Raw genomic sequence first — 24,575 nt, 5'->3', positions numbered from 1 at the left:
GATGTGTTAAGCGGTCTCCCTGTATCACTCCTTGTGAAAAGTGACTGTGCCCAGCCCCGGTGAACCTAAATCAACCCTTATCCTAGCGATTAGAAGTCAGAGTTCACTTTTATTCAACAACTTGTGGCATTCCTTGTGTTTAATCATCTTTCACTGTGCAGAGTTTTAGTGGCACACTGGGCGTTAGTAAGGCACTACGCAGAGCACCACACAAAGTCGAGCACACACTGTCATTTGCAAAATGTGTGCTTTGCGTAGTAATCATAATATGCAGCCAATTGCACCCTCCCAGCACTCGACTCACCCTACCCTTTGCACCCCGTAGGGCACTTAACTACTTCTGCCCCTCAAACCCTGCAGGGTACTTGACTGTCTCTACTCTTCAAGCTCTGTGTGATACTTTCGTATCTCGGCTGCCCCTTAGACCCTGAAGAGCACTTAACTGCCTCTCACCCTTTCCCCACAGGACACTTGTCTGCCCCTTGATACTTGATTGTTTCTGCTCCCCCACTCACTCCGCATGCCACTTAATTGCCTCTTTCCTTCACACCCTACAAAGCCCTTGACTGTCTCCTCACACAATGCAGGGCACTGGACTGCCTGGGCTTTCCTCTTTTACCCAGGGCACTTGACTTCCCCAGGGCACTTGACTCCCTGTTCCGCTCACGCTTCCCCAACAGCGTACTTGGCTGCCTCTTGGTACTTGACTGTCTCTACTGCCCGTCTCACCCCACATGGCACTGGATTATCTATTCCCTTCACACACTAGAAGGACCTGGACTCCTTCCCCCTACACAATGCATGGCACTTGACTGCCTCAGTTTGACTCTACTTCCTCTGTGCCTCATCCCCCCTGAGGGAACATGACCATCTCTGTCCCTCAAACCCCAGATGGAACTTGATTGTCTCTGCTCCTCACACACTTCACTCTGCACTATTGTTAAAACAGGAGCTGTTTCTGATCGCTAACCTGTTCTTTTTGCCTGGCAGATCATCCCTTGGATCAGGAGGACACCCAGGTGCTAACTGGCCGAACAACTACTAAAGTGCACCAGACCTTCTTTGATGAGAAGAGCTTTGGGAGTGGTGAAGATGGTGAGTAAAATCAGGGCTCAAGTCGGGGGAATACGTGGGGGGGGGAATCCACCCACTTTTTTCAGAGGGTGGACTCAGTCCCCCCCCCCTAAAATGAGAAACTTTGAATGTCGCCTGGGTATGTATGCATTACAGCCAACCACAGTCGTCAGGTTTGTAGGCGGCACACTTCACGAATGCACTATGTAACCTGATGAAAAATAACAAACACTAAAGGTAAAATGTCAAAAAAGTGTGTGTGTGTGTGTGTGTCCCAATTTTACTCAGTGGTCAATTTTTAGGACTTGACCACTGAGTAAAATTGGGTACTGTTCATACAATAATAGGGCATTATAGAAGAGAGGAATTGTGGATAAAGACGCAAGGTTTAGATTGTGAGGAGCTGTAGGAAATAGGGCAGAAGGGCTGGCTAAGGGTGCTGTAGCAGTGGAAGAGCTAAATAACATACAGGCTGCACCCAATCCCTTGGGCCTCTCATCCATGTACCAGCACACCCTCTTCCTGAGCTGAGCCACAGCTTGCACTCGCTACAGCTTCCTGAAAGTAGTTTACAGTGGCAATGTTGGCATATGTTGTGGGCACAGTATTTTATACGTTTTTGCAGTCAGGAAGCTGCCATGCATTCCGGGTGAAACATCATGAGCGTGATTTCTAGTGGCAATGTCGCATATATTGTGGGCGCATCATCATGAAAGTGATGTACATTGGCAATGCTGCCATATATTGTGGGTATGCCATTATCAAAATGATTTGCAGTGGCAATGTTGGGAGATATTGTTAGCACAGTTTTATATAAGCGATTTATAGTAGTAATGTTGGCTTATATTGTGGGTACAGTTTCATGAAAGTGATTTATCGTGGGATTAATGTAATATATTGTAGGTGAACCATTATGAAAGTGATTTGCAGTGTCAATGCTGGCATCTGTTATGGAAACATGATTCATGAAAATGTTGTAAAATGTTCTTGTTCACTGTTGGCAATCTATTGGATTTTCTCATCTATTCCTCTAGACAACCGATTGCATATTGTATGGCTTTTTAACCCATTTTATTCCAAAGGTATGGTGTAAAATGCACAATTCAACCCATTATTGAACATTATCTAGGACTACCTCACTATGCTCAGTCACATGCACTAATTTGTAAAAAAAAAAAAACAGCACATCTGAAGGCCCTCCTCACCCACTGTGACAGCACAGAATGCTCCAATGCCAATATTAAAAGGCACTAATTCTGCTGCTTGGGCTGATAAATGGGATGTCAGGCGTGCGCTTGTCACCACCTCGCTTCTGCCGTCCACTCGTAATCTCACTACTGCTGTCCCAGTATGTCTTTCCCCAATTGTTTGGTCAATTTCTGATGACCCGTCAATATAAAGCACATCTCCCCCCTCAAGTGCATTCTCCTGTACTTTTCTAGTGCCACTGAATTGTTCTATGTTGGCTGTGCTTATCTTGAGAGCTGGGTTTGACAGTAACACCTCGTACCCTGAAGCTCTCTGTGTTGTCAATGTACTTTTCAGTCTTTCCAGTATTGCAAAGAGAGCATGCTCCACATAAAGAGTGGTGCTGCATCCCATGGTAACACTCGCTGATTTGTCTACTGTGAATGCAGCAGCAGCCAATGTCTTTTCACACGCATAGTGTCCTCTCATTACTGGGTCTAATTTCCCACTGTAGTATGCGAGAGGCTTGTGCCCCCATGCTCGTCTTTTGTGTTAGTACTGCAGTCATAACCACTACATTTGAGTGTGAGAATAAGAAACATTCACTTTGATAGTCTGGGATCCCTAACACTGGAGCTGTGCATATTGCTTCTTTCAGCTACTCGAATGTCTCAGTCAATTGTTTTTTCAATTTTAATGCATCCTCCCATCTTTGTGCTTCTTCAGTGCACTCGATAAGGGCCTAGTGTAAGTGCTGGAGTCAAATACCCATGCCCTACAGTAGTTGCATAGTCCTAGAAACTGGTTGTAGGTTTTGGTGTCCTGGTATTGCTTCTGCTCTTTCTGGTGTCACTATTCGGCCATCTTGGGATATCATTTGTCCAATGTACAACACTTCTTTCTGGCAATATTGTAATTTGGCCTCGTCTACCTTGTAACCTTTGTCTGCCAGTACTGTCAACATGTGCACGGAGTCCTCCCTACACTGTGTCTCTGTCTTGCTGCAAATCAATATGTCTGCGTACCGTATAACCGTGCTCTCTAATTTGACATGTCCTAATTCCATTTGGAGTACTCTGTTGAATATAGAAGGTTATTTGCAGTACCCTTGAGGAAGTCTTGTATGTTTCCACTTCTTATTTCTATATAGAAACAAAGTTAAGTCTTGTGAGTCTGGGTGTAATGGTATAGAGAAGAACGCATTCTTAAAATCTATGGAGTGAAGTAGGTAACTTCTGTGGGGATGCTACACAAAATTGTCGCTGGATTCAGAACTAAAGGAAACTCGGCTTCTACAATGTGTTTCATAGGGCGTAAATCCTTTATGAAATGCCACAACCCCCTGTTGCCTTTTTGACAGGGTACACCGCAGTGTTTCACTGTGATTCTGATGGTACTAGGATGCCCTGCTTCACTAGTGCTGTAATGGTCTCAGATATCCTTGTCTGCCTCCCTCGACAGGGGATATTGCTTAGCCCTTGGTAAAATGGCTCCTGGCTTCAGCTTTATTTTTACTGTTCCTATCCCTTTCAGAAGTCCCACATCAAAGGGACTAGTGGTCCATAAGATGCTGGGGACCTTTGCCAAATTTTTCTTGAGAAATGTCGATGGTGCTTGTAGCATCATCGCCATTCTCTGTGGTACCTCTCTGTAATGTATTTTCACCCAGTATGTAATGCTGATCTCAAATACTATCTCGTGGTCTGATCTGTTGTCTTTGAACAATTCTTCATCTGTAACTGTGAACTCATAGACCTAGGGCCGTTTAAGATGAGGTAGCAATACTTTGAGATGGATGGGGATGCTGAAGTTACTCAAACATCAATAATCAAACCGACTCAGGAAGTTGGCAAAACAGTGCTGTTTTATTTGTAATTATCTAAAACAGGGAGTTACAACGGGCATCATCAGACGTTCGCTCGATTTCTCTCGGAGCATTTATAAGCTCATAAAAAACTCATAAGTGACATCACACTACGTGGCAAACTACAAAAACATACTTGGGAATGTGATACGATTACAGGGAACATCTAAGTACACGTTCCATACTAACGGGGGAAGTGATTGGTTCTCTACTGTCAGGTGGTCAACTAAGTACATCCCAAGTGCAAATCATCTTTCGTGTCACTCTAATACTCAACACTTTATTGGTTATACAAAGTATAGGGCTCTCGGATACATGGCCCTCTACCATTGGTTTGGCACCTTTGTACCCCTCTGGAATATTCTACATGCTAGAAGCATGAATGCTACCATTCCAGGTGCATGGACGGTCGGCGTGATCATGCCTCCCCTTCCAATTAGCCCCACATCTATCATCACTCTTGCAGTCTGCCAGTCAATTAGGCTTTGAATGTGGCCTTGTAGAGGCTCTCTGCACCTGAGAAATAAAAAGAGTATATTTCCGGTTTCGGTGTAGATCGACCCAAAGTCTATTTTGATCTGACCATGTGACTGGGAGACCGCAGTTTCAAGCCTTTTGCAGCATTTAATTCTATTAAATCATGAACTCTTGATGCCTTCAGTGTTTTTTTCATTCCAATTCAAACAGAAGTTTGTTTCTTTCTCATGTTCACTGTAACTACAGGATGGACCGCCAGGCTCACGGTGGCCTCGTCTTCTTGGTGCTGGGCCAGCCAAGCCTTTCTTGAATTTCTCTCTCGCCATCAGTAATTTTCCATCTACGCCATACTGAAAACTCTTTCCACTCATGGGTTTCAGCCTTGCTTAAAGTGCACTGTGGAATATCCAAGTTCTATACATTCCTATGTATTATACATTGGTGCATCGCAGCAAAACTATGCACTACGTAGCCAGACTTATAGAATGTCTATATTCTCCTTGTGCCTCTTTTCCAGGTGTGTCATCTTCTACTCCGCATGATGTCACTATTCTTCTACTTCATTCATTTTCACACTTCTTCTGGGACTTTAACCAAAAGGCCATTATTTCTTTGTGAATGCATGTAAGGTTTTCTTACTGGATACAGCAGCATAGGGGCAGAGCTTTTGGTGGGCGTACTTGACTCCACCTCTACAACTGTAGTCAATCTGTACTCTTCTGCTACAGCGATTACTGATAGCCATGGTCGTCCTGTGTTGTCTGTCCCATGTACTGCTATCCATTCATCCCCCACTATTACTGCCTCTAATTCTAGTGGCACTAATGTCCCTTCCTTCTCATCTATTGGTATTTCTGGTCTGAACAAGTACAATTTGGAATGCGCCATATTTTTCCCTGAATCCCAGGGAGCCATGCTATTATTATTTCAGCACCATATCGAAATAGCTCCTCATCTGCTGACACCCCACCTCTGTACCTTGCGTCCACAATAAGCTTGAATAATCTCTCTCACATTTATAAGGTGTATCCCTGGTGTGGAGCACACTATCCCCTGGTCAGTGAACGAGATGGTCATGTTGAGTTTGCTCATGATATCCCTCCCCATTATGTTTACTGGTGTCTGTTGTGAGTACAGTAAGGTTAGAGCCAAGTCATGTTCTCCTATAGAAAGTGCAATATCATCTGTAAATGGAACCAATTCCGTCACCCCAGAGAATCCTTGAGCATTCATGGCATCGCCTGACATACTATACTTTCCCTCCCGGATGCAGGATCTAGTTGCCCCCGTGTCTACAAGAAAGGAAAATGTTTTGTCACCTACTGTCACCCCTGTGCGTGGTTCCGCCACATGGTTGGGTGTAATAGATAGGATGGAACAGATCAGGTCCATCTGTAGGCTGTCCTATTGAGGGTATAATGACATTCTTTTTCCCAAGAATGAGTTGCCCCCCACTACAGTGACCCCTCCCAGTTTCCTGATCGGAGTCGTTGTCATGGAGTCTGTGCGTGCCAGTGTCCCGTCGTTTGGCTGTGCCGTGTATGATGGCTCCATGTTATTCTGCATTTGCAGTATTTGTGGTGTCTGTGAATACTATTGCACTGGCGCCTGCATCTGTGGTGTCTGTGGCATGGGCTGTTGCGTCTGCGGGTATCTGTCCTTGATGTTGTGTTTGGTCTGGGGCATAGAACTCATTCTGTTCCCTTGAGTATGCTGGCTGTTATTGCATTGCCCCATTCTGCGGCGTTGCCCCATTCTGTGGCATTCCCTCTCTGCTGCCACATACCCATGTGTCCTATTTTTTTAAATGTTTTCATTTTATTTGTATGTAATCTAAAAATAGATTTTTACAAAAAAGAAACCGAAGATAGAAATTAAACATTTCATTCATTTGTTTGATCCAGTAGAAACTCATAAGTCTATCTGTTTGAAGTCCGAGGGTTTTTCTGCGATTTACAGTCTCGGCTATAATTTTGCAGCAATTTATTCGTTCCAGAAGGAGAGAAGGTTCTTTTGATTAACTACAGCTTCAGAGGCATTTGGGGAAACAGCTCCTTGACTATATATTGCATGATGTTAACCGTCGCCAGTAACCATGATGTTCTGTCTCCGCCTATCAGTTTTTTTCCAGCACAGGTCTTGGTCCCTAAGAGAAAAACTCGATAAGGTGCCAAGCAAATATTTTAGACGGATACTTTGCGTCGTTGGGCACATCAAGAGCAGGTGTCAAATGGTTTCTTTGATTGAAGGGTGGTTGCAAAAGCGTCACGAGTTTGTCGCTGCCAGATCTCTGATTGCCAAGATTTCTTTAGTTTCGAACAGGTTCAACCTAATTCTCATAAAGATGAATCGAGCCTGTCTGTTTGGAAATAGTTTGATATAGTTCTGTAGGACGTCCAATTTTTTGAAAGTCTGGGGGAGATGCACGGTAAGTTTATTTTTATTGGAAGTTTCAAGTGTTGCTATCCAATCTAGTTCTTTTATCTTTTTTATGGTTTTTACTAGGTTGTTTATAAGTTCTTCCTCTGAACTCTCTGCATCCGCTAGAAAGGCTAGATTTTCCGTCTTCCACTCAGTCAACATGACACAGGAGGAACCTGTCATTTCTTGGTTAATCAATTTGTAGACATGGGGAGTCTCCGGTAATCTGCATTTCCTGTATAGCATGAGCCGGCGACAGATGACAGTAGTCTTTAGCGATGTAAGGCTAAATTCACGTCTGATCGAGGCGAGGGGAGTGAATTTAGGAAGGCCTACCACCGTTCTCCAAAAGAATGCTTTCAGCTTTGGCCAAAGGTCGATCGGTAGGTTAGGCATGGTGTCCACGCCATAGATTAGGAACGGAATCACCTTTTTTTTTATAGAAGTCACGAACCAGGATTGTCGAGAAGCGGCCATACTTTATGTCAATAGCTTTTCCTTGCGCAGTAGGTTTTTTTGATTTGTTGTGTAGAGTGCTTTGCATGGCTTTTTGTTTCCCAGAACTGTCAAGGGTTACCCCATGATATTCAAAGTTGCTTACTCTTTCCACTGCAGTTACACCCAAACGAAGGATCACCTTGTCCTTTTTCGTGATGGTTTTTTAAGATATCATCATTTTGGTTTTTCCTTTGTTGATGTCCAAATTGTTCTCTGCCATATATTGTTGTAGGTTATTCAGTTGACGCTGCAGACCTATTGGTGTGAAATCAATGAGGAGTAGGTTGTCTGCGTATAGTAAGCGACTAATCTTCTCACCCCCTATTTTGGGAGGAAATGAACGTACTGATTTTTCTGAGTCCTGGAAATCGCCTAGGTAGGTCCAAAACAGGACTTGGGCCAATGGACAGCCCTGCTTCACACCTCTGGCTGTTTTAATCTTCGCCGAGAGGGACCCCTGGTGGTCTAAGCGGACACGCATCGAGGTATTGGAATATAGAGCTTGTATTGGCTCCAAGATGTTGCTAGGACAATTCCATGAAGATAGTTTCGACCATAATCTAGATCTGTCGACTCGATCAAAGGCCTGGGAAAGATCCACAAAAACAACGAATAGTCTAGTTTTCCTGCTAAAACTTTGCTTTTTAGGTTGCTCAAAGCGAGTATGTTAGCATCTGTACCCATGTTCTTTTTGAATCCTGTTTGCAGATGGTCTTGGCAAGCGGCATTGGATACCCAAGTTGTAAAGTGGCGAAGGAGTAAAGAACCAAATACTTTGCCTATCGGGTCTAGAAGGGCAATAGGGCGATAGTTAGCAGGCTCAGCCCTGTTACCCTTTTTGTAAATGGGGATTACATTTGCCGTGTTCCAAGAAGGTGGAATCGTTCTTGAATCTGCACATCAACCAAAGATCTTATTCAGTAGGCAGGTCCAGGCTTTGGGATGAATTTTCAGGTCAAGGTTCAATATACCATTGGGTCCCGGGGCCCTAGAGGCCTTTATTTTTTTTAGTAGGTCAAAAATGTCAGCCTTATTTATCCAGGGTAAATCCGATCTCCCGGGATCTGTGGTCTCAGTGGTGGATGATAAGAAAAGGTTAGTGAAGTAGTTCTCCTAGGTTCGTTCTCCAATTCCATTCTGTAAAGAAGTTAAGGGATCGGTAGAAGTAGAGCGGAGCAAGGACCAAAAGTCTTTAGCATGATTCCCATTTATGGCTGTGAAAATGCTTTCTGCATCGTGTTGGTATAAAATGCTTCGATGAGCTCGCAGCCATGCTTTATAAGCTTTTTTAGCCTCAGAGGATGCAGTTAAGGCGGAACTCGGGTCTAGTGTCTTGGCCTGTCTCAGGGACCTCCTTAAGTCACGCTTTCGATCTACCACCAACTTGTCAAACACATGTTTTACTTGTTTGTCTTGGTGCTTTGGCTTCCGCGACTGGACTTTATAAGCTGTTAACAAAGGAGTATAATCTACTCGAGTTCGATCTTCGTTCTCGGTCAGGTCATTGTATTCCGCTGTCAAGGTTATTATAGCTCATTCTGTTAATTTTAGCCTTGTCGCTTGAGTGTTAGATTCCAAGCGAGCAGACATTTTCTCATATGAAGGACTTGTTGACGCACAGGTTGTTTGAAAAAGGTTATTGTCGCTGGCCAAAGTCTTCACCACCTCGAAGGTTAGAAGCACTTGGAGAAAAGGTTGTGACACAAAGATATAATCAATTGTTGAGCAGGAATCTTGTATTTCCCAAGATGGAATACGGCTTGGGTTTGGAAAAACCGAGTCAAGATTGAGAAGACCTCTTGACTTCATCAATTTCAGCCAATGTGAGGCCTGTGGTTCAGACTGCGTTTTCTTGGCAGACGTTATGTTATTTTCTCCTCCTTTTTTTTGTTGCTGGGCGTTCAAGTCTCCACATATGATGATATGATCAACCTGATGGGTGACCCGTGCTTCGTCAATTTCCTGCTCCAACATAGAGAGAAATGTATTTGTTTCAATTGCAACAGGGTTCCAATAAACATTGATAATTATGATGGACTCTGTTGTGATCTTTGTCTTACCCTTCTTGGTTGCTGTCGACCAATTGAGTTTTACTGATAACAACAGTTGATTTTCCTTAAGTTTTTGTGTTAAGGTGATGCCGCTTCCATTTCGGATCGCTATCAAAAGACCCGAAGTCGGTCGACCGGCAATTCCTTCAGAAAGCTGTGAGAAACTTGTTCGGAGGCCGCTGATTGCACAGACCCGAGTTCGGAGTGTGGTCAGAGCTTCAGTGCGGCTTGATTCGGCTTGATTCCCATTGTTCGAGTGCTCGAGTGTTCACGTGTCACGTGTCATGTCAGGGGTGATCAGGTTCTTTCCTCTAACCCGACGAGGACTTGGGAGGATACACAATACACGGCACCACAGCTCATCGGCTGCTGCTGCAGCTACTAGAGCCGAGTGTCTGAGGAGCACAGAGGAGCGGAGGCCGAGCGGATTGCGACCCTGCAGCAACGTGGCACCGGAGCACAGTTACTGTGCTCAGTGCAACGCTCGGAGTGCTATTTAAAGGTAAACACCGTTGCTTGCTGTTTTGTTGTTTGTGGCTCTGGATTTTCGCCAGTTGACAACGCTGCCTCAACGTCCGCAGCTCGTAACCCATAGCCTACAGCCGCTTTAATTTTACAGAGTGAAGGTGGGTAACATTTGTTGTGGCTACTGGATAGAAATCCGGATAGGAAAAAGGGGAACGAGGGAAAAAGCAAAAATCTTTTTTTTAAAAGAAGAATTTTTTTTTTTGACAACGGAAAACAGGGAGTGGATCAGGCTTGAATGTGAAAAGAAAGTAGCGGGTGTACGGATAAGGTAAACAACCTTTTCCCCTTGTTTTTCTTCTCCCTTTGCACATTATAATAACTGCTGTGACTTTGGAAAATAATGTCAAGGGTAGTGCTATCACCCTCTATTGAAATTCTTAAAGAAACTACAACTCACGTAAACGTACTTCAAAACCAAGGGAACGAGACTGAAATGCAACTTGCAACATCTTTGTTGCCAAATTTTAATAACATTAAGGATACGACACTAACTACTTTAAACAAGCAGTCGTCCCAGGAATTCACAGTCTCGGAAGATGAGGGAACGTTGATGAAGAAGGATAGGGTGTCCCCATCACTGTCAGATACCTTACCTTCAGTTGTGGCCCCCTTGTCCTCCCCCCAAAGAACTTCACACTCCATGGATTATGAAGGCGAAATGCCAACCCTTAAATCATCGTTAGAGAGGAGGCGAGGGACAGTTTATTTACTGCCTCTCCTTCTAGGGTCTTATTAACTTTTGGGGCAGACTGTTCCTTGCTCTCACAGAAATCCTTATGACAAAATTCTACTGCTAGAGGCTGGAACCCCTTGGGCCTCACATCTAGCCTAGGTTCCTATCCAGACATTTTCACTACCACCGAAGTGGCTCAATGCAATGTTGGTGCCGTCCCAAAAAGGGACTCTACATCACTAAATCCGTCACAGACGGAAATGGGAAAGGCTTCTGAGGTCCACTTCAATGCTAAGGGAAATCATATGCACGAAAGATTTGCATTACAGAAACATGGAGGCACTACTGACAGGCCTTCACAAATTGAAGCCAGACAACAGGCTCCCTTCTCAAGTAAGAGACAACGTTGCACTCCATCTATGTCGGATGAAGACCTCTTGCTGGATCTAGGAGCATCACAGATTGAACAGCAGACTAAAGGAGCCGAGCAAATTGATGCAAAGCTGTTTGCCGCGTTTGCTATCACGATGTCTCCTTTTATGAAATTAATTCAGACTCAAAATGATCAACTTCGAGATCAGACAACAGTAATTGCAATGATGCATTCAAAGTTAATTTTTGTAGAAGGATTCATCTCAGCTCTACAGTCTAGTATGGCCAAAAACACAGACCAAATAACGCACATTTTTAAAAGCATATTGGATCCTATTATCTTACAAAAAGAAAAGCGGCGAGCGGACAGGTTAAGTTGCTCCTCAATTTCAACAAGTGGCCTAATAGACCACATACGCTCTGAGGACCCAGTAATACATACTTCAAAAAATCCATCATCTTTACCTGTGCTCACAAGTGAAGTTCCTCTAGTTGTCATAAAAAAGACACATTGACGGCTACAGATAAGCCTGAAGTGAATACAACAAATTTGGAAGATATAGTTCCCGCTTTTAACATGGCAAACGACTGTACTCAACCCTTTCCTGCTAACAACAAGTCAGATAAAGTAAGAGAAATGGTGACAGGACCTCAAATACCACAAACTGAAATATATGATATGTTTAAAGTTCAAAAGAAAGGATTGAGGAAGGCGCTTAGTCCGGTCATGGTCTCAATAAAAAGGGAACAAATACTTATTTGAAGAAGTTACCATCTTTACCAGAAATCCATAATGGACAACCTAAGGACTCGGAAAACAACGTAGCCCCAGATCGGGCTAAAAAGAGTGTTCGGGGGAAATGCAAGCAAAACAAATTCTCCTTGCCAAGAAACTTACATATTCCAGGAAAAGCTTCATCCTCCTCGGTGACAATCTTTAAGACCAAGGGCCTTCCATCTCAAAGTGGGACAGACCTAGACACTGTCAGCGAGGAGGATTCTGAATATGTTTCATCGGACAGTGACTCTGATAAGGATTTGATGAACGTGTCTACTTATTCAGAAACCTCAGGTACAACGGGACAGGAGTTAAATCAACATCAGCAGGAGGTCACCAGCGGTCTCCATCAAAGGGTCCAAGGTACCCAAAGCCATACATCGAAAGTTTTAAACAGTATCCAAGAGGAAACCACGGTGGTGGACTCAAACGGATGTGGGGAACTAGGACCCCTGGCGCTTAGAGAAAAAAAGGCTAAGACAATGCCAAAATGGAGGTCTAAGCTACACAACAACGTGGAAATTTCCGACTATTCTTCAGACTCGGGTGAAGAAAGCCCTGAAACTGAACGAGAACTACACTTTTTGACAATGGAGCAGAAAAGAATTATGGCAGCACAGAGGAACTTAACGGAGGTGGAGGAAAAACACGCAAGTAAGTTCCACCAGGGGGATCCATCTGGAGACCAAAGACATTCGGTGTCATGGGCTGAGACCAGTAAGATGGTTGCACTAGTCAAGAAGACTAAACAAGCCACAATAAAAGACACAGGATCCACCAGGCAAACCAAGGTGTTTAAATTATCCTTGGAAAGAATGCTAGGATTCGCGGATAACCTTGTCATGAACAGAAATAACGTAATGAGGCTTCTTCGATGTGTATCAGCTCTGGATCTAGTCAAATCAAAGGGCATCGATCTAATCGAATTTCCAAGTGAGTCCTGTCTTGACAAGGTGATCCTCCATATAACATCACAATTCACTAAAAATCTACTGCTTAAAAAAGGGCCAAAATTGAATGCTCACGGCTTTGTATTGAACGATTTGGACTATCTGAGCACAACTACCAGTGAATTTGTCTACTGGCCTGAGGGAGAAGGTGAAAAAACACTCCATCCTGTAAAGCCCAGGGTCCCGAAGCACAAAGAGGGAACTGATGTATTCAAAATTGACATCCATAAGGGTAGCAGGCAGGTAACCGTGAAGAAAATGCCGGGCCAAAAGGTAAATAGTGAGGAAGACTGGACTTGGTTACCGGGAGCACTGGCAGTTTCGCTATAACGCCAGAATAGGAACGACATCAACTCCCCCATTACCAAGAAAATAGCTAGTTGGAACACTAGGGGTTTTGCGCACCTATTTGGCAGAAGTGATCTAAATTCAATGAAATACAACCTTATTTGTCTCCAGAAGACCTGGTTAAGGGAGACACCTGTCCTGGAAGGCTATGAAGTACATATAAACTCAGCAACAAAGGGGGAAAAAGGACGTCCAATGGCCGGTCTCCTAACGGCCATAAAAAAATCGAGTGGTCTTAATGTAATCAACTCTATAAACGTAAACTCTGAAATTCAAGTCACTGTGGCTCAAATTACTTCTCCATATTGGATACCAAATAAACAGACATTTCTAATCTGTAATATATACTGGAGAAGTAGCCTAGGGGTAAAACATAGTACCAAAAAGATTTTGTTAAGGGAAATTGACGAAATAAGGACAATTTGGCCTAACTCGGTGCTACTTCTATGTGGAGATCTTAATATCGAGTGTTTTGATAAGAAAGGTGTCAAAATAGAAACGTTAACAATAGATGCAACTACAAATATAAGAAGGGGCCTGGATTTAGAGGCAGAGCTAATTGAAAGAAACATCTATATGGTTAACGGCAATCTGCAGGGGGACAAACCAGCCGCAGCACCATGGAAGAGGGGGACACAAACAAGTACCATCGATTATTTTTTCGCCACAGAAGATCCATTAGCAAAACTGATTTCACTGCAAGTGATACCTACAGACGCAAGTGACCACAATCTACTTGAGTTCGCATGTACCGACTGGGCAGGTGGAGATCCCTTGAAGGAATACCATCAAGAAGATTTGAATTTTGAGGTTTCATCGGGAGGAAATCGCCTATGGATCAATAAAAGAAATCTGCTGCTTATAACAACGTCCTTGCTGGCATTGAACTCAGATTCACATTGTGCTAAGGGGGGCATATTACAATACCCAGGCTTTCTACAGGCATTCATAGAAAAGCCAGCATGCCTATAATAAGCAGATCGCCGAAAGAAAGCAACTGGTAAATAGACTGGGGCGACAACTGAAAAAACATAAAACCATTTATAATCTAACTTTGTTCAAAAAAGCTAAAATAACTTCAAGAATTGGTTATATCATTACAAACAACTAACCATTCAGCAAGAAGGCGAAAAAACGCTGCAGCTCGCCATTAGTAAAAATATAGCAGGCGTGTGGAAATTAAATCAACAAACTAACTACCCCGGAGGGTTCGAGAACTATAAATTCAGTTTCTGCGCATGCATGGGAGACTCATTTCAAACTTTTATATGCAGCAGAAGGTGGTGAGCAAATTGAGCCACTACTACATACAGAATCTCTATGGGATTTTAAATTTGATCACCAAGAAATAGTAGACTTGATAAAAAATTCAAGCTCGCCAAAAATAGCCGGTTACTCTGTGGGATGCTTACTATTTGCAGATGATCTGCTGCTCCTTGACCAGATGGAAATAGGACTGCAGAGACAACTAATGGATTTGTCTCATTACATCGATAAAAATGCCCTAAAGATAAATGCAAAAAAATCCAAAATACTGATTCTGGGAGACAGTGGAAGGGCGAGAAAGCGGAAGAAATGGACCTGGACACTAAATGGAGAACAGATACCAGTAGTTGCTTCTATGGTGTATCTGGGGTTGTCTCTAAATAACAGCCTGAATGACGCTCCAGGAATAGCACATTTGAGAAGTTAAGCTAAAAATTTGGCATCGCAAGCTTTACTCATCAAAAAACGATACTGTAAATTTTCCATGGTACCTATTTTGGATTTCTATAAAATGAAAGTGGCGCCAATACTAACCTATGCTGCTGAAGCCAATTTATTTATGGATCCCAAAATTTGGAATCAATTGGAAAGTATCTTCTGGAAGAGGGTCATGGTGTTGCCCAATTCATTACCTATTGGACGGTTTCGAAGGGAATTGGGCCTGACTTCTTTACACTCATATATGGAATGGAAATCCTTATCTTTAATGAGGAAATGCCTGCAACCACCAGCAGTGAGCGGCTTCTCGATGATCAAGGAGGATATGGAGGGGCAGCAGATAGCAATTCTAAATTCCTGGTATAAGGCCTGCTCTTCCATATTGACAAACATTGCTCTTACTGAAACGACTCTCACTGAAAATCCAACGAGGGTGAAGTATAAATTGTTGGATTTGGATTGGATCCGGATGGAGCAAAAAGTGAAATCCTATAAATCGTTTGCTGACGATCCTGAGGAACACTATAAAAGAGGACATGTAATGTCCTACCTAGCCAGATTTCCCTCAAAATTGGAGCGGCAAAACTTTCTGAGATTCCGTTTAAATCTTTACCCGACACGGGAGGTTACAGCAAGGAGAACAAAGGCCCATGAAGGAAAAATTTTCAATTGTCGGTTTTGCAATAGAAGAAAGGAGACTTTGCAGCACCTAGTGCTAGTATGTGAGCCCCTAAAATCTATAAGAAATAATCTCCTGGGGAGATTTATAGAGGAATCATCAACGAAATCACAGGAGGATTGGTGGGCTTCCATAAAATGGGGCGGACGGCTTTCTCTGTCTTTAGCCGTACTACAGCTGGTTAGAAGAATCTTCACTCTTATGGAGGTTACTACAAGCCTGGCTGTGGATTGACTTATTTTTTTCCTTCTTCTCTTTTTTTCTTCTTTCTTTTTTTTTGCAGAATGGGCCTTTGAGGGCTATGATGATTTTTATCTGTTTTATATTTTTATGTTTTGTACATGTTTGCATCTAAGGTTTAATTAAAACCAAGTGACGTGTAAATAAAAAATAAAAAAAAATCCTTTTTTTGCTGGTGCAGCACTAACTTCGTAGCCATCCAGAGACGGGGTTTGCAAGAGCCATGTCTCTTGCAGACATATGATGTCATAGTCCCCCAGACAGATATCTCCTGGCATGGTTAAATGCTGAAACCCTCTGGTGTTCCATGAGCACATTCTGATCGTTTGTTGTTTCTTATCAAGTTGGCCAGCCGTCTTGGGTTGGTGTTGTGAATCTTGGGTGGCTATCTTTGTTGTTGGAGAGTTAAGGCTTTTGGAAGCCATGACCACATGGTTTGAAGTGTTCGTCTACTTTCATTGTTAGGCATTTGTGGTTGAGAATCATTCTGAACTAGCCTTGTTATTCCCAAGAAAGATTTCTTAGGTACATCTTGAGGTTGAGTGCTGGTAGTTACAATCTTTCTTGCAGCGTCCTTCGAGGTGGAGATGGGGTTAGGTTTAACTTGTGTCAGACAAGGTGTCGTAGAGGCCCCAACATCGTCGGTGGTACCTGGTCCAGATTGCACTCGACGGTCTTTGGAGGCTGTGATGGACCTGGCTGACCCTTGTCCAGCATGGTTGTTAGTCATCTTTAGGTGTCCTAAAGAAGGAGTTTTTCGGCGAACAGTCCGATTCTGTATTGTCGGTTAAGTATTCTGATCCTTTTGTAAGGAATGCCTGATCTTTCTGGTTGACTCAATTAGGTCATATCCCAGTCTTAATAGGTCTTCTGTGGCAGCTCTCAAAAGATTGTTCACTGTTAGAGAAGTGATATATAAGTTAGATACCGCCTTGTGGTGGTGGTCACTTGGGTCAACGATTTTCAGGTCAGAAGACCTTAGCCCACAAAGTGATGGAATATATTGAAATAATTCGACAACCGCTCTTCTATTCAAGGTGACATCATCTTGGTTGCCTGGTACCTGTTCTAATTTCAATATCCATTTAATTTGATTGTCGTAGGGCGATTTCAGGCGTTGAGCTTTGGTTCTTGACCTATAGTGGGTACCTTTGGCGTCATTAGCTGAAGTTCTTTGCTGCTTGTCACTAGATCTATCCAATTTTCAATGAGGGCCCTTAACCATGGGCTCTTTAGGTTCAAATTCTGAGGACCGCAATCTTTTGCGTTTTGAGTTTTCGTCTAGTTTGCTGTAAAATAATTGTTTTATCTTAGCTGGTTCAGCTAAAGCTTTTTCTCTTGTCGAAGGCTTTTTTTGCCTTTGTGTTATAAGGTGAGCCTTTCTTCGAGGTTAAGAAAAGGTGGCGTATCCGGGGGCACTCCTTCAGTTGTTGCTTGAAGAGAGTAAGGAACAATTTTTTTCAGTTCTTGAGGGACATTAAGGTCTTGCGAAGGTGAGTGTGAAAGGTCAGATGGATGAAGGGTAATGTTCATCATCTCTGTATCTCTTAAGAAATATTCAGTAGAGATCGGTGAAGTGCTTGTACCACATTGCCCCTTCTGTTGAAGCAGTTGGTTTTTAATGTTAGTTGTGACTTGAGCCGGATTTTCCCTTGAGACTTTCAAGAGAGGTACTGGAGTCGTCCTGTTAGTTTTTGTTGCTGCTATCGGTTGAAAAATCGATTCTAAACAAGGTTTATCGCTTGATGTTTACGTTCGTCCTGTGATTAACAAGTAATTCGTTTGTTACAGGTGAACTCATAGTTGTTGTTGTCAAATCTATGAAGGGGAGTTTGTGAGCCCTCTGATTTGTACGTTTTGTCAGTACTTGCTGGTTGTTAGAGGCTGACAATGGTACTTGTTGGATAGAAGCCAAAGGTAAATAATTGTCCATGGATGTAGGTACTTGGTTAGCTTTTAAGTCCTTGGCCATAATGTGCCCTTCCAAAAAGATTAGTTTACTTAACATCATTGCTTGTATAGATGAGTGATCCTTCAATGTATCACTTATTGACTCGTAAAGCTTGATGAATGGATTTAAGCCAATTGTTATTGCCAACATCAGAGTACACATGTCCGGTTTCTTAGATGGTATTTCCCTATTCGGACCTGAGTCGATGAATTTTGGCCTAGCCTTAGTTGGTGAGCATAGCCTCAAGTGTGTAGAAGTTCTCTCATGTTCGTAAGCTGTGCTCGGTGAGTCTACTAGAGATCTACGAGATGAGTGTTGATGACCCGAATTCGAGCGCCTGGGCACAGCTAGTTTTTCAGAAGAGATTCGTCGATTGGGAGTGTTTGTTCTAGGGAGGTACTCAGTCATAGGAGAATGAGAGCTCGACTGGAGTCGATCGGGCCTACTGGTGATTTTAGTGCACACTTTGGTCGGATTTGTGAAAGGGCCTTCCTTGTTGGTTATGTTCTGAACATCTTCTACTGAGGTTGGATTCGGGACCTGGGTCTTTTCGTGTAGTATAATTTCGTGCAGTTCTGCAGAGAACACTGGTGCCTGGGCCTTTGTTGGTCCAGTTACTTCCTTTTGGTTATTTCCGTCACACGGTGGAATCTTCTGGGGGATTTCAACTTGAAGATCAACTGGGTTGGTCAGGAAGTCTATTTTCTCAGGATCTCTTGGGAAACTGGGTTCACCAAGACCTGAATTTTCCAGTGGAGACATTGAAAGAAGTATAGGGGGAGTTGTCAATTGAGAATCTTTTTCTGAGGTCGGCAAAAAATTAATTTGATCCAAACATAAAGCAATCTACTGAGTGAGGAACTTCTTGAGTGGGGATCACATAAGGTGTACTCTCGCGACCCGTATGTTAGTGCTATTAAAGTTGGCAATGGTTTTCTTATTTTATTATTTTATTCTTGTGTCGCAAGGATGTAGGTCAACACGGAGACATAGAGTCCCTCAGCTCCGTTTGTAAAGTAAGCAGTAGTTTGTTTGTGCCTACACCTCTTTGCGCCAAATTTCTGATGTAAATGAATAAAAGTACGTAGTCAAGTTTCTTCAAGTATATTTTCTTAATTTATTTGATATATGTTCTGCCCATATGGATGACACGTGTTTCGGCGTTCCATTGGCGCCTTTTTCAAATCCGGGCCTTATTGAATGTAATGCGAATCTCTCTTTCCTTATTTCCGGGAATTCGTTTTTAGTTGAAGTGTATCACGGTAGTTCCAGGGTTAAATCCCACCTACAAAATTCTCTTGCTCATGCCTCAAGGCTTGAGGCATGAGGCATGAGCAAGAGAATTTTGTAGGTGGGATTTAACCCTGGAACTACCGTGATACACTTCAATTAAAAACGAATTCCCGGAAATAAGGAAAGAGAGATTCGCATTACATTCAATAAGGCCCGGATTTGAAAAAGGCACCAATGGAACGCCGAAACACGTGTCATCCATATGGGCAGAACATATATCAAATAAATTAAGAAAATATACTTGAAGAAACTTGACTACGTACTTTTATTCATTTACATCAGAAATTTGGCGCAAAGAGGTGTAGGCACAAACAAACTACTGCTTACCAAACATAAAGCAGGTGGTTCTCCGTTGAACTCCCATCTTATCTTGTCTTTTGGCAATATTTGGGCTCTCAGGACGTAAGGTCTGGGAGGAGGGAGCTTCTGGGTTGCTGTAATGATCTTTCGGTGTTTATGGGGCGGCGTATGCTCTTCCGCAGCCTCAAGCATCTCTGCATCTGCGAGTTCCTCACAGCGGGCCTGAATCGCCCTTGAGTGTTTGCTGAAGTAATCTGACAAGAGTTTAAATGGTGGATGAACAATTTTTGCACTTTTGTTTTTATTAGTATCAGATTGGCCATTTGCTTTGTAATTAACAGTTTTTCTGGTTTTGCATCGCTGTAGAGGGGCTTTTACAGCTTTCTTGGCAGTCCGCTGTGTTTGATCTACCAGCTCTATAGAGGTCTCGTGTGTCTGGGTCTTTTTCTGAGATTCAAGAGTTTATCTTCCTCCAAGGTTTGGTCTGATGCAGGTGACTTCATGCACTCGCTCATCTCCAGGTCCATCTCTACACTGGAGATGGAGCACACAGGGGTGACGTGGATCTGAGCCCTAACCGTCACCGCCCCCATGGGCGGGGCCATCGGCAGCAGAGGCTCTGATTTGCATGGGGCCCTCGGAACAGTAACTCCCAGCATCCCCGTGGAGGTCGCTGCCACAGACGCACCAAGAGGCGAGCCCCTCTCTGATGCACCCCCTGCCCTCCAATAGGTGGACACCTCTCCACAGACGATCTCCGCGTTCCGCGGGGCATCCCTGCCTAAAGGAGGCACTCCCCCCGCCTCGAGCAGCGCCGGCCTCGGAGATCGCCAGGTGGCCGCACCCGGCACCGACCCCCTCCAGGAGCCGGCGGTGAGTGTTGCTCGGTGGGGGCCTCGACGGCCAGGGCTAAGGCGGGGTGGGCAGAATCGATGTAGGGATTGGCTCCCGCTGCAATGGTGGAAGAGGAAGCCGGGAAAGGGGAGAAAGCATTTGAAGCGTAAGCCTTTCATCATCGTGACATGAATCACTGGTGTGATTTGACGAGATTTCGTCATGTAGACAGTCAATCAGTGATTGCTTTTTAGCAGTCTTAAACCTTTGAGGATTCATTGAGGACATTTCAGTCTAACTTAATTGATTTTAGTACTGTTCAGCTGTACCTGCTGTGGGACCAATGTGGCGTCAGCCCGCTTGCGAGAACTCCGCAAACATTGGCCCACATCATCGTCTTCGGGTTGGGGAGCCTGAGTGGGCAGGGGGATCTTAGCAGTCCTTGCAGCCTTGCCTGTCATGACTGCAGGACTGCCACTCTCCGCCACTCCGCGTCCGCTCCGTGGATAGAATGGGCTTTTGAAGGGGTTTCAAACCAGCACTTCCTCTGGAAACAATAGGCAGTGTAGAAAGACTGTAGAAGTAAAGTCAAGTAGCAGGACTGCCACTTTCCGCCACTCCGCGTCCGCTCCATGGATAGAATGGGCTTTTGAAGGGGTTTCAAACCAGCACTTAATCTGGAAAAAATAGGCAGTGTAGAAAGACTGTAGAAGTAAAGTCAAGTAGCAGGACTGCCACTCTCCGCCACTCACATATGTCCTATTTGTCCACACACCCAGCACTGGGGTGCTTCTCTTATTTGCCTCTGATACCCTCAGAGAACCCTTCTGGACCCTGCTGCATTTGTTGTCCATATCCTCGATACCCTCCCCGAAATCCCCCTTCGCTCTGTTGCATTTCATGCCCATCCCCACGTCCCCTTGGTTGCCCCCCTCTTCCTTGAAACCCATGCTGTGCATCCCCTCAACCCATGAACCCTCCTCCTGCGGCATATTTAGACAGTTCCTTCTGCTATAACTTCAGCTCTTTCTGCTTTCTATCCTCATGTTTTTTCCTCACGGTTTCTTGCATTAGCCTGCAATAAAGTACTATTGTAAGTTGTATTCCTGACCATGCCTTTTCTTCCATCCCCAACAACTTCTTTAGTTGTCTTTGGACCTGTTCTGTCAACTGTTTTATCCCACTGTTCTTGCGTTTCAAGGTGCCATAAAAAGGTGCCATAATATTTTGTAAGGGGTCTTCGTCTTCCCCCATTTTGCCTGTCATGTTTGCACTGACATCTGGCGTGTCTGGGTATGGCGTCTGTAGAGCTTGCCATACGGCCGTTCGGCAATTAGCAAACGGCAAACCATTGTGTGCTGTGTTCTGTGTTGTTACTCCTGGGTACCTCGCCCTTTGCCATAAGTCATCCGCAGCCTCTCCAAGGACTGTCACTAGTAAACCTTTTACGTCCCCTACTGCTCATTTCTGTCCTGCTGTCATCCTTTCCATTTCGTATATCCATTTCCCCGCGCCCACAGTCAACGAGGGTAACCTACACCTTAAATTCCAGGGTATGTAATGAGGTCACCCCCCCCTTATTCCAGTAAGGGGAAATGAGACAGTCCTGCCCCCGTCCCCTAGTCTCCTGGTGTCTTTTGGGGATGCGGATGCCCTTGCCACATCTCCCCTCCTTCGTGCTGGAAGGTCTCTAAGTCTTTGCAGATATGCAGCCAAGTCACCCAGGCTGTGCAATGTAGCCCTGAACTGTAACAGTCTCTCGTCCTTGTCCCCCATACTCTCCCTGTGTCTTTTTCTGCTGCCCACATGGAGCGCCGATCGGTGATTTTCCCTGCCGATCAACTATCAAGTTGCCCTACTCCCTCGTCTTCACTCCCCATCAAGTCATCATCTGGTGTCTCGCAAGTCACTGTCGGGATCGTCATGGAAGCTCAGTCTCCTTGGTACCTTTGCTTCCTGTGGTTCCCCGTCTAAGTCAATCAAGTTCTCACAGTCCCCCCTCACAGTGGACCCTGTGCTGGTTTTGTCTGGCAGCATAGGTGCCCTGTCACATTTCTTGCTGCGCTCTTGCTCCATTTGCCTATCCCTTCCTTCTTTGTCATCAAAGGCGGTGCATCCCAACCTTAGTCTTATGTTTCTCACTACACGCTCCTCCTCCTTGCATTTGTGCTCTCTTATGCGTCACTCTATTTGCCACTTCCTTTGTTCCCTCTTTACTAAAACTTGCCTTTCCTTTTCGTCTTCCTGCCTTCTCCTCTCTAGGTCTTTGAGCTTGCTTCTGCTCCTCATTTCTTGCGGATCCCGCTCCTTCTCTTCTGCCTTTAGCTTCTCCCTTTGCACTTTCTCACATTCTTCTTGTCACTCTTTTTCTTTTCTCTCCGCCTCTTCCATTATTTCTGCCCACTCTCATGCTTCCCTGCCTTCTTTACAACCTGCTGCTTCTATACTCGCCCCTCCTGGTTCTCCCACTGTCTTCACATCTAATTTCAGGAGTATTTGTCCTCCTACCCACTTGTTCAATGCTATATTCTCCAGCTCTTCCCTTGTGCTTGTCTAAGTCTCACTGTGCACCCCTTTTCCACTTGCTGTTTGTCCGGCCCCTTTCTGCCCCTCCTTCTTGGTATATGGTGGAGGTTCAAATATTGGATTTGAGTACCCGTCCGCTGCTTTTAACTCCCATATTGGAAATAATCCCTGTGCTCCTAATGCAGCCCCTCGCTCTCGTGGTCAGAAGGAGGTGGGGGAGTGGGAGCCGAGGGCGTTTCATCCCCCGGCCTTCTGTCGGCTCAGCTTCCATTGACTCCTTGCCTCACCACCCCCCATTGTCCTAAAACATTTTCAGTTGTGGTGTGCTGATTATAAGTGTCGGAGGCTGCTGAGGGGGCACAGCCAGAGCTGGCGTGATTGGTACAGGCATGGGAGCCAGGCTGAGCTGTACCCGGGGCGGTACCGCTGTGGGTGGTTGCAGCTGTACAGGAGGGAGCATGTCCCTTATTACGTCCCTGAGAGGAGGGTGAGGAACTTCTCTGAGAACCTGTCTTCACAAGCCAGAGGTGTGCCCGATGGGATAGGCATAGTGGTAGGGCCCGGTGGTTGCTGCGTCCTGGGCGTGCCCTGTCTCAGTAAATTGGGCGGATAGGATGTGGACCAGGTGATAGGCGTTGTCCAATCCCACCTGGAAGTGCGCTCCCCTGCCTGATCTCTGAAGGGAAAGGGCGCTGGGTGAGCCACCATTTTGTCTTGGCCTGCGGCCATTTTGTTTTGCTGTGTGCCACATGCCTGAGTCATGGTACTTGTTGAGCTGGGACCGGGCTCCGCCAGTATGCTGAGTGGTGGTGGTTGTGACCTTCCCTGCACCTCATGTCTAGGCCTCGTAGGTGGAGTCCCCTCAGCCATGGTGCCGGTAGCGCTGCATGCAGGCGCCCCCTCAAACACGGGTCCGGTATTAGGGCATAGCCCCTCGGGTTGGCACCTGGTAATAGAGCCTTGCGCCCCCTCAGTGGTAGCACCGATAGGGTCTTGCGACCCCTCGGCCGGGGGGCCTGTCGCTGGAGCAGCCTCAGTGTTCTTACTGGTTTTACGACCTGAGAGGTCCCTCCCGCTTGGGTGCCTCCCAGGGAAGGAGTCACCTTTGCGGGGTGCGAAGGAGAACAGGGCACCTAACTTGGACCTGGTCTTTCGTTTCACAAATACTTTACGGTCCTCTGGGGGAGATCTTCTGAAGAGCTCCCACCACCTCGCTAGTCGATTCTTGAGCGTGTGCAGAGTCAAGGCGTCGCATGTGGTACCGCCGTCCCAGCTGTGTTCTGGGCCAAGGCACCGGCGGCAGAGGGTGTGGGAGTCAGACTTTGGGAAGGGGCCCTCGCAGGCTGGACACCTGCTGAAGCCTGCCGTCGTCGACATGTGCCAGGGATGAGCGTGACGCCAGAGGACAGACTAGTACCTGACAATTGGAATAGAAAAAAGAAGACAAGAATACTTCGGTGAAAGCGGTCCTACTCGTCGACATGGAAAAGAGGACTGGGGAGTGGCACTAGTGGGCAGAGTCAGGGGAGCACATGATCCCAGTGCCAGGCCCCGCGCCCATCTAAATTTAAAAGGGAAGATGATTTTTCTGGTGAAAAGGGTTCCTTCTCTCGTCCCTAGCAAGGGACACTCAGACAGTATGGAGGAAAGGGGACAGGATATAGGAGTACATGTCTTGTCATGCACAATGTCAAATTTCGAAATAACTATTATTTTTCTGCTCTGTCACATGCCTCTCTGGCTCCCAACCAACTTCTCAGGTGTGCTCTGGAAACTGGTCCACTGCAACTCTCTGCCTTTCCAGGCACACCCACCAAACCTGCGCA

At 45.1% G+C, this 24,575-nt stretch overlaps 1 protein-coding gene and 1 long non-coding RNA gene across 2 annotated transcripts in view; one reads left to right on the top strand and one right to left on the bottom strand.

The window, feature by feature from the left end:
• The window catches only part of F2 (coagulation factor II, thrombin), a 330,337-nt gene that overhangs the window by 241,218 nt on the left and 64,544 nt on the right, over positions 1 to 24,575 (top strand). Inside the window, exon 8 of the mRNA XM_069623200.1 lies at positions 991 to 1,095. Coding sequence (XP_069479301.1) covers positions 991 to 1,095 — 105 coding nt within the window. The remainder of the gene's footprint in view (positions 1 to 990; positions 1,096 to 24,575) is intronic.
• LOC138503452 (uncharacterized) overlaps positions 1 to 24,575 on the bottom strand; it is a 175,000-nt gene that overhangs the window by 102,896 nt on the left and 47,529 nt on the right. The window lies entirely within an intron of this gene.

The sequence above is a fragment of the Ambystoma mexicanum genome, chromosome 11, assembly GCF_040938575.1.
Source record: "Ambystoma mexicanum isolate Mex_15411 chromosome 11, UKY_AmexF1_1, whole genome shotgun sequence".
In the NCBI taxonomy this organism is placed as follows: domain Eukaryota; kingdom Metazoa; phylum Chordata; class Amphibia; order Caudata; family Ambystomatidae; genus Ambystoma; species Ambystoma mexicanum.
This window is presented reverse-complemented; position numbering and strand designations above follow the sequence as displayed.